Below are 9036 nucleotides of genomic sequence, written 5' to 3'. Positions count from 1 at the left end.
CCACTCTTAATCCAATTATTGTACATTATACATTGTATATGACAAAACATGTATTTTTACCGCTCTAATTACGTTGGTAACCAGTTTATAATAGCAATAAGGCTACTCGGGGATTTGTGGCATATGGCCAATATACCATGGCTAAGGGCCTTATTGCTTAATTGAACAACATAGTACTATATCTTCATGCTTGCGTCCATTTAATAACTCTGCACTTAGCCAATGCCAGCGGGCGCTCAATATATTTGATTGTGTTCTGCTTCAATAAGATGGCGCCGACATATGGTAGTTATGCTTCTAGCTCCTATGTACTACTGCACGGTTGGAACTATGAATGCAAGCATTTCGCTACACCAGCAATAACGTCTGCTAAATACGTGAATGTGACCAATACAATTAGATTTTCTGTGGTACCTGACGTATGACGTCACGTTTCCTGTTTCCTCATTCGATAGTTTTTCAAAACTTTCCCGGCAAAATCTCAAACTAGTCGTTTTTAGCTAGCTACTACAACTAAAACAAGGAACATGGTTCAGGAATTTCATGTCCTAAGATGCTGTTCTTGTCAAACCTACCAAGTGCAACAGGTAACTTAAGGTTGCTAGTTGTAAAAGGAGTTAACTTTCTAGTTAGCCTGTTAACGTTAGCTAGCTATCTTCAAACTTGTGTTGCATGTGTAAACATATTTGCGCGCTTAATTGCAGGTTAAAAAGAGCAAAAAATGGAACTGCAAGCTGTGTGGGGAAAAGCAGTCGGTCATTAAGGTAAGCCAGCTAATAATTTGTTCGAACCACAACAAGTAAAGTATTTGTAAAAAATATATAATAATGGGCTTGTTCGACATTGCAGCCGGTGAGTGACTGATATACAAATAATCATAAATAATGACTCATTATTATTTGTAAGTCAGTCACAATTTACCCATGATAAATCACGGTTTTGACGCTCTCGAACAAGGCCAAAGTGTCTGTTATGTAACCTTTCCAGGAGTTTGGTCGTGGCTCTGGAGTGGATTGCAGACGTCATGTTCAGAAGGCCAATGCCAGGCGTGGAGAGATACTTGAAGAGCAGGACCAGAAAGCCTGGTCACGATGGTAACTCTTCTGATATTTTAAATGTTGGAGGGGAAAAAAGCATCACTCTCACCACTGTGTACTTCACCCTGACAGGAAGCAAGCAGCGTACAGCGCATCACATTTCAGCCCTATGATTTGCATTACTGAATTTAAATAGGCCTAGGCAGAAATGGAAGTCAAAAGATTATTACTGTGGAATGTATTTATCTGTATACACTGCCACTTCTGTTTGGGTGGTGTGAGAAGACTTGGATCCACGTATGCCCTGTATGTCATTTCCCCCTAGCTTAACTTCCAGGTGCAGTGCAAAATGTGTGCTTAAATGAACTATATCATGCTATGTCTCTTTATTATTTGTGATAGGGAGGAGGTGGATGATGTGGCTGAAAAAGAGGTTGTAGAAAAAGCTCAGGAGTGTTGTGACCAGAATGTGAGTTCCCACCATTGTTATTGCCCATCACTTTTTTGGGACACAAACAAATGTATTTGACACAGTCAATTGAATGTAGGCATGGGCAGTTGGGCACAAACTGAACATGCAGTTTTAGGGCAGCAGCCCGAACCAATAATCCATGTTGTCCATTTAATGTCATAAGAAAACATTGTTTACCATTCAAAATACCGGTAAATTAATAATTGTATACCTGTAGGCAGAAGAGGCTAATGGGAGTCGCTGGAGTAAATACCTGCAGACGAGCGATGAAGGGGTGGGTCAAGAACAGGCTGAGGAAGAGAATGTTTACATGGACATAAACCATCTCCAAGGCAACATAAATGTCAGGTATGCCCATGACTCATGTCAGGCTAATTATTTTGTTATGTCTGTACAAGTTTGTGCCTAAACAGTGGCCTAAATGTCCCCCACTGTTGTCTCCACCCTCCTGATTCTCAATAACACCAGTGTCATCTGAGGATCAATTGACCACCATTCTAAAACACTGATCCAAAACCATACCTGAGTAACCAGCAGCACCACTCATCATTGTCAAAGTTGACTATTCAGTCCACTTTAATGTGATTGTTTATTTTCTGTAAAAATAACTTCTAACCCTTCTCTATATGACAATCTGTGTTTAGATTGAGCATAGGTATTTGTGACAGCATGGATTATTGTGGCCCAACAGAAAGAGGAAGAGAGGTAGAGGGGAGAATGAGGGGAGGGGATATCACAGTGGAGAAGAGGACACCATGCCTCCTACACAAGGCTGGAGGGCGAAAGGGAAGTTGGCTAATGTAAGCAGCTAAAGCTAATTCATACCAGCACATGTCCAAGCAGTCTGTACCTTGTATGTACTAACTAATATGCTTTCTCTGGTTCGCTTTTTACCACAGCCGCCACAACACAACAGACCCCCCAGCTCATTGGCCCCTGTACAGTGGTCTCCCAAACAGTCAACTCCCTGCAGACCACCAGTCCCAGCTTACAGCAAACCCCCTACTGTAATTGAACCACCCTCAACTACCAGCAGTAAACTCTCTTCAACCTCAGTCCCCTACAGAGCAAATGCAGCGACGACCTCACAACCTTCTGGATCCTCGGGTACTGCAGTGTCACAGACCTCCAAATGGGCCCAGTTCCTAACTGCCTCTCCTGAGGAAGATGAGACCAACTGGAGTGGTAGTACAACGCATATGGAGTTCCAAACCGCTGGTTCAATGTTCTCAGATGTTCCTAATGTGGTGCTCAAACACCAGAACTATAAAGCCTCTTTTGGACAACCGGCCTGTAGTGGTATTTCCAAATTGGCTGGGCTAGGTGGGGGTAGTGGTTTTCTGGGGAAGAGCACCAGGAAGACATTTGATAGGCTGAAGTCAACTATCCCCCATTGTGGATTTGGGCAGGCTGCCGAGAGCGAAGGAGGTCCTGCCCATATGACGTTACCGGAGGAGAGCGAAGCACCAGTCTGTCATCAGCCCCCGCCCACCAAGCACCCATGCCCTACCCTCTCTCTGGGGACCCTGTTCTACACGGATGACGACTTTGATGACACTTTTTAAAAGCCATGTACGGGTTGCTCTTTTTTTGTGCATCTATATACGAAGTGGCCTACTCTGTCAACAAGTCTGAATATTTTGTAATTAACATTTAATGCATTACTCTGGATTTTGTCTAATAGTTCATGGTTGCAATAAATGATTAAACAATAAATGATTAAACGAGACAGTATGAAAATCCAATGACAATACAGTTTCTTTGCAGAAGTATTTTATTTTGTCTTGACATGGGGAGAAATGTTAGACAGTCATGATTCACACCTTTCACTTGATCCTGTTGACACAGATAATGGACATAATAGTTTATACGTCTGGCAATAATAACACTAAATAATAAGTAAGAATCGTAACTTGTTAATCGACAACTTGCTTAGTACTTGCTCGAGTTAATATTCTATATTACTCCTTTCAATCCAATTTAAAAATGAACCCATGTATCTGTTAACGCTGAGTTAAACAGTTATAGAAAGTCAATTATTAAGATAAATACCTGATTAGTAAATCCTTTATACTTGTGTCGGTACAATAGATATTTTCCATTACATATTCAGATCTAAGACTATTATTGCTTGAGGTACTAATTGCCAGAGAGATGTAAAGAGGCAGTATTGGTGAAATGGCTATAATAGGGGGATGGAGGAGTGGTGTGCCTCATGGTTCTTTGTTTAGGCCCCTTTACTTCTGGGGGGGTTTGGAGTAGTGGATGGTGTCCAGGGCGGCCCCAACATCGCAGTCCTTGGTGTGGAGAAGACGGGTGAGCCAGCCACCCTCGTCTGTGAAGCCCATGGACAGCATCTGGGACAGCGACTCCACCAGGCGTGGGTCTGCATCTGGACACAGTGGAGGGTCAATCGCTGATGTAAGTAACTTCTACTGTACCAGATGTAGTCAGGGATATAAGAACCTTGAGCTAAAATCACAACTATGACACCTATCCCTAACTGAAGCCACAACTCAGGATTTAACTACCACTGACTGAAGTGGTTACTACTAGCAAGGAGGATAAGGAATCACTACAACTATTACTAGGGATGGAGGATATGAGAATTCTCAAACTATCGTACCTTGAGGCAAGTGGGGGTAGGCTGCGGCCTCAGCGAGAGTGAGGGACTTCAGTGGTTCCTGTGAGGGACCCTGGGAAGTGGTGAGGGACCCTAGGGCTTCCAGTGAGCCCTCACCCACCCTGAGAGACTGGAGCTCTCCTGTAGAGGGGTCCACCTCCTTGGAGGTCACGTGAGTCCATTCCTCGTCACCGCTGCCCCCGGCGTCTTTACCACCCTGCACATAGAGAGATACATCATTTAACAACACAAACCATCTCTGACAGGCAATTTTATTCTTCACCATTAACTGATTAAGTATCATTCCTTAAAATGAAACAGATTTTTTTTACTTTGATTATCAAGTAATTAAGCTGTAAAGCAGCGTGTCATACCTTAGCCAAACCACTGGCGCTCCCCAGGCTGCTCAGCTCGTCCACCTCCATGTCTCCCTCGTTCTCCCCTGCTCCCTCAGACCCCCCTGTCCCGTTGTCACTCCTAGCACCGGGGTGGCCTCCTGACCCAGGTGGGGTCGGGTTGGGGGTCATCACCTTGGTCCTCTTCCCCTCGTGCTCCACGTCAATATCCACATCGATACCTGCAGGCAACATAGAGATAAGTAAGCAATTTCAGTACATTCAAATTTAGAGTAGTCGGTAGATTTCTAATAATGGATTGATAAATGATTACATTTTTTTATATGGCACTTTTCACTTGGTCTTACCCAGTGGGCTAAGCATGGCTGCCACCCCTTCTCCAATGTTCTTCAGGTAATCCATATTGGCCTGGGACTGCTGTGAGGAAGCAGATGAGGAATCAGAGGATGGCTGACTGTCCTCGGGGGCCGCCTGGCCTGGCTGGGACCCAGAGGTACCAGGCTGGGACCCAGAGGTACCAGGCTGGGCCTGGCTTTGGGCCTGGCTTTGGGCCTGAGCCCACATGCAGTGTCTCATCTTCCGCATCCACTTCCCACGAGGGAAACACTGTGTAGAAGAACAAGATCAAACTATAGAGGCCATTTTTCTCTCCCTAACCACACAGATATGTCCCTTCTGTTTTTTGGGAGAAAAAAAACCAAACACTTTCAATGGAGTTTTAAATTGCTCAGATGTGTATCTGCAAGTATATCCACTTTAAAACATAAGAAATAAACATGTGTCTTACCTCAAATGTGTTGTTGAAGGGGTGCCAGATGGGTAGGAGGACGTGCTCCTTGTGGAGCCCCTTGGCCTGACACGGGGAGCATAGGTCGTAGTTGGAGCACACAGTGCACTTGAAACGGGTCCCCGCCACCGGGCCCTCACATTCATCACAGGTCACGTTGGGGTGCACCATGGGGGGCCCGTGAGGCCCATGACCATGAGGTGGTGGGCCATGGGGTGGAGGGGGTCCCATATGGGGCGCTCCAGGGTGAGGGGGGAAGGCAAAAGGAGGGACACCGCCCGGGAAGGCAAAAGCAGGGAACTCACGCCTGTGCTCCTTCTTCTCTGTAAGGGAAAGAAAAAAAGGATATGCGGGTAGGTATTAATAACTGCAATGTTTCAGTAACAATGAGAATGCTATGTCATTATAATAGTGGTAATGATGACTTAGTGCATTACACATTAATACCAGACCGATTAATCTTTATATATTATATTTAAAAATGCACCATCTTTGATCACAAAAGACTCACCCTTGATGAAGAGGCGGAAGGTGTCGTCCTTGATGCAGGTGAGGCCCATGATGAGCTCATCGTCGGTGGAGAAGGCGATCATGTCACCGTCCTCGTCTGGGTACAAGGGAAACAAAAAAGACAATACGTTGTCACACACTGATCTCACGTGTTTCACAAGCCATTGTTTGCTGTCAGCTCCTTATCCAGGCCAGATGATTAGATAATAGCAGTATGAGTTCACTAGTAAGGAAATCTGTCTACAGCTTATCCTCACTGGCTTGTTTTATTTGAAACAGAGGTCAAGGGAATACTGTTGTTACAAAGGTGTTGTGCTCAGACCCACACATTTGTCAAGTTCCAGTTCAGTTATTGGTTATTGAAAATCGCCAAATGTTCTCAATACGTTCATGTCATGTATTGAAAAACAATTCATTTCCTGGTTTGACTGAGTTGTAATGGAATTGACCCCAACCCTGATAACCAATATGGAAAACATCAATTGTGTGATGTGGTACCAGTCAATAATACTACTGTATGAAATTGGTCAACTTTGATTCCCTTCTTGGGAGGAGAGCTCTTACAGAATTTGATCTTTTTTTTCCTGGGTTAATGCCATCTGTTGCTAAATCAACGTTATATCCCATATATATATATAAATAAAAGTCCACTATGAACTGATGGTAGGCCTACAGGTAGGGCGAGCTCAGAGAAATGTAGTACAACAGGTATACATCATTGCATGTATGACATACATGTAATAGAGCATATTTGCTGCTCACTCTCGATCTGACATTCACTATGAAATGCAATGTCAAATGTAGACTTCAATAATGTTCTGTGTACCAGTTCTATCAGATTTTTTCTGGTGCATAAAGACAAATTGTCATCTTGAGATCTATACTTTTATTCGTCAAGCTCCCTCCTGTTATTGAAGCTTTCAGTCAGCAGATTATTTCGCTTAACTTCTTGACGCACTTTGGTCTAGGCCTATGACACGACATTAATCAGTTGATAGGCCTACTCAAGTAAACTAGGTAGTAAAGTGCGCAATAACTTTCCTGTAGTCGTGAATTACTTTGTCGGGCGCGATGTTATGGAATATTACAACAAAATTACCGCCAGAAATATTTATGACAATAACACGATCGAAAACACTGTACCATAGGCCTATAATGAAACACTGACAGCATAGGCTTACCTTTGTAAAACATTTGGTAGGGGACATTTCGCAGTGTTGAGAAAACATCAACAACCTTTCGATTCAAATACTCAAAACTCGTTGAAACATCTTGGTCGACAGCAAAGCGACGAATTTCTTTCGATATGTGTTCCTTCCCAAGGAGATAGGCTTTCACGGTCATAGACATAGTCGAGTCTTCTCACGACTTACTTTCAGACCAATTTTCGCTGTAAAATATGTGTTGCGCAGTTAAAATGTTAAAGGCCGGCTCCACTGTAAGCTAGCTGTCAGTGCGTCTCGCTGTTCTGGGTACAGTTCCGCGTATGAACCTTAATACGACGGCTGGTGTAATATTTATACGTCGGTCTAGCCAATCACAAGGGTTTGGTGCGGCATCGGGGGGAAGTCCACCGTCCTAAATGACAAAGCTCTATTATCCTTCTGTTATTGTGAGCAAAAGGCAAGGTAATGTAAACAAATGGGTGGGACGCGACGCGAAAGGGTAAAATGGAAGGCCGAGGTATGACAAGGCACTTTCCATACGGGAATTCCCCGCGTGCAGACTGGTCTCAGACTAGACGTAACATAATACATGTAAATCTGGAATAATCTAATTACTATATGTTACATTTGATATGGTTACAGAAGATAGAGTGGTTGGGTGGTTGGATGGTTATAATAACGGGAACATCTAGCAACCCAAAGGTTGTGTGTTCAAATCCCATCACGGACAATTTTAGCAACTACTTTTTTGCTACTTGACAACTACTTAGCATGTTAGCTAACCCTTCCCCTAAACCTAACCCTTTAACCTAACTCCTAACCTTATAACCCCTAAACCCTAGTGCTAGCTAGAGTTAGTCACCTACCTAAAGTTAGCGACAACAAATTGGAATTTGTAACATGTCATATGTTTTGTAAATAAGTAACATATTATACCAATTGTAATTCGTAACATATCATACGAAATGAATGATAGACATCTACAAATTAATACATTCCATACGTGCCTCGGATTTATATATAGAATAATACGAACTGCTCTGAGACCATGTTGCAGAGTGAGATCAGCGTCATGTACCATAATTTAACTGGACTGAGCTCTAGACTTGTAGAGCACCTGTGCCAGGACTTTAAACATTTTGACCTCGATTACTACTTGATATTTGAAGAGGGGGTTTACGGATATTTATAGTCTGTCAAAATAGTCCACATTGGATTCCCATAGCCTGGACCAACTCTATTACTGTTATTTAGTCATATAAAATTGTGAGGAATATATTTGGTTTAAGTCAGAGAGCTAGACTACTGTAGGCAGCTATCCACATTGTAAATTCATATGCAGGTGGGCTAATAAAAAGACCATGACCATACACTTTGTTCCAGTGCCCTAAAATACCTAGTCTATAAGGAGATGTGCCCAACTTATAAAGCTATGTGCCCTATACTTGTGTTGCGTGTAGAATAAATTGGTTGATTTGGCCTACTTTGACAAAGAGCATTATTAAACCAAGACATGAGATAATATATGTTTAATAGGATAATATCACTATTATTTTCAATACATCTACAAAAAGCATCTAGGCTAGACACAATTAGGTAGGTAGCCTAGTGGTTAGAGCGTTGGATCAGTAACCGAAAGGTTGACAGATTGAATCCCCAAACTGACAAGGTAAAAATCTGTCAGTCTGCCCCTGAACAAGGCACTGATCCTAGGCCATCCGTGTAAATAAGAATTTGTTCTTAACTGATTTGCCTAGTTCAATAAAAAAGTATATTCTATATAGTTCTCTATAGTCTGGTGATCTGGGTGAAAGAGAGTTGTCATCAATTACCACACCCACAAAATCAAAATTGGCTATATTGTAGAAATTAATTTTAAAAATGTGCATTTGGTAATCCGTAGAAAGTGCAGGATGCTTCTAGAAACAGATATAGACACTAGATCAAATCTGTTTATGGCCCAGTGACTATGTTGTCATAATAATTCATAGCCGTTACTAGTTACCACAGCCACAAAGTTGTAATTATGGCTAAATCACGCCCATTTATAAAATGTATCTTCATAAAATCTTATTTTAAATCATG

The 9036-nt window shown here is 42.5% G+C and overlaps 2 protein-coding genes across 3 annotated transcripts; one reads left to right on the top strand and one right to left on the bottom strand.

The window, feature by feature from the left end:
- Positions 1-400: 400 nt before the first annotated feature.
- On the top strand, positions 401-3254 carry mrnip (MRN complex interacting protein). Its single transcript, XM_055889257.1, has 7 exons — positions 401-587; positions 705-764; positions 988-1094; positions 1440-1506; positions 1727-1857; positions 2201-2309; positions 2409-3254. The coding sequence occupies exons 1-7, from the start codon at positions 528-530 to the stop codon at positions 3072-3074; spliced, it is 1200 nt and encodes a 399-aa protein (XP_055745232.1). The 5' UTR covers positions 401-527; the 3' UTR covers positions 3075-3254.
- Positions 3255-3265: 11 nt separating this feature from the next.
- sqstm1 (sequestosome 1) lies at positions 3266-7473 on the bottom strand. Of its 2 annotated transcripts, XM_055889256.1 has the most exons (8): positions 6967-7473; positions 5787-5882; positions 5276-5598; positions 5028-5094; positions 4836-4994; positions 4507-4709; positions 4136-4349; positions 3266-3901 (listed from the first exon to the last, which is right to left on the bottom strand). In XM_055889256.1, the coding sequence occupies exons 1-8, from the start codon at positions 7133-7135 to the stop codon at positions 3747-3749; spliced, it is 1386 nt and encodes a 461-aa protein (XP_055745231.1). In that variant the 5' UTR covers positions 7136-7473; the 3' UTR covers positions 3266-3746. The 2 variants fall into 2 exon arrangements, with proteins under 2 accessions (XP_055745231.1, XP_055745230.1); XM_055889255.1 differs by having other exon boundaries at positions 4836-5094.
- Positions 7474-9036: the final 1563 nt, after the last annotated feature.

Source organism: Salvelinus fontinalis, chromosome 29 (genome assembly GCF_029448725.1).
Source record: "Salvelinus fontinalis isolate EN_2023a chromosome 29, ASM2944872v1, whole genome shotgun sequence".
Lineage (NCBI taxonomy): Eukaryota > Metazoa > Chordata > Actinopteri > Salmoniformes > Salmonidae > Salvelinus > Salvelinus fontinalis.
This window is presented reverse-complemented; position numbering and strand designations above follow the sequence as displayed.

Bases quoted from the DNA above. Each gene is read 5' to 3' on its own strand.
- mrnip (XM_055889257.1), top strand. From the start codon at position 528: ATGGTTCAGGAATTTCATGTCCTAAGATGCTGTTCTTGTCAAACCTAC. The intron at 1,095-1,439 runs GTAACTCTTCTG...TATTTGTGATAG, and splicing joins CAGAAAGCCTGGTCACGATG to GGAGGAGGTGGATGATGTGG. The intron at 2,310-2,408 runs GTAAGCAGCTAA...TTTTTACCACAG, and splicing joins CGAAAGGGAAGTTGGCTAAT to CCGCCACAACACAACAGACC.
- sqstm1 (XM_055889255.1), bottom strand. From the start codon at position 7,135: ATGTCTATGACCGTGAAAGCCTATCTCCTTGGGAAGGAACACATATCG. The intron at 5,095-5,275 runs GTAAGACACATG...TCTTCTACACAG, and splicing joins CCTTCAACAACACATTTGAG to TGTTTCCCTCGTGGGAAGTG. The intron at 3,902-4,135 runs GTACGATAGTTT...CACTGTGTCCAG, and splicing joins CTACCCCCACTTGCCTCAAG to ATGCAGACCCACGCCTGGTG.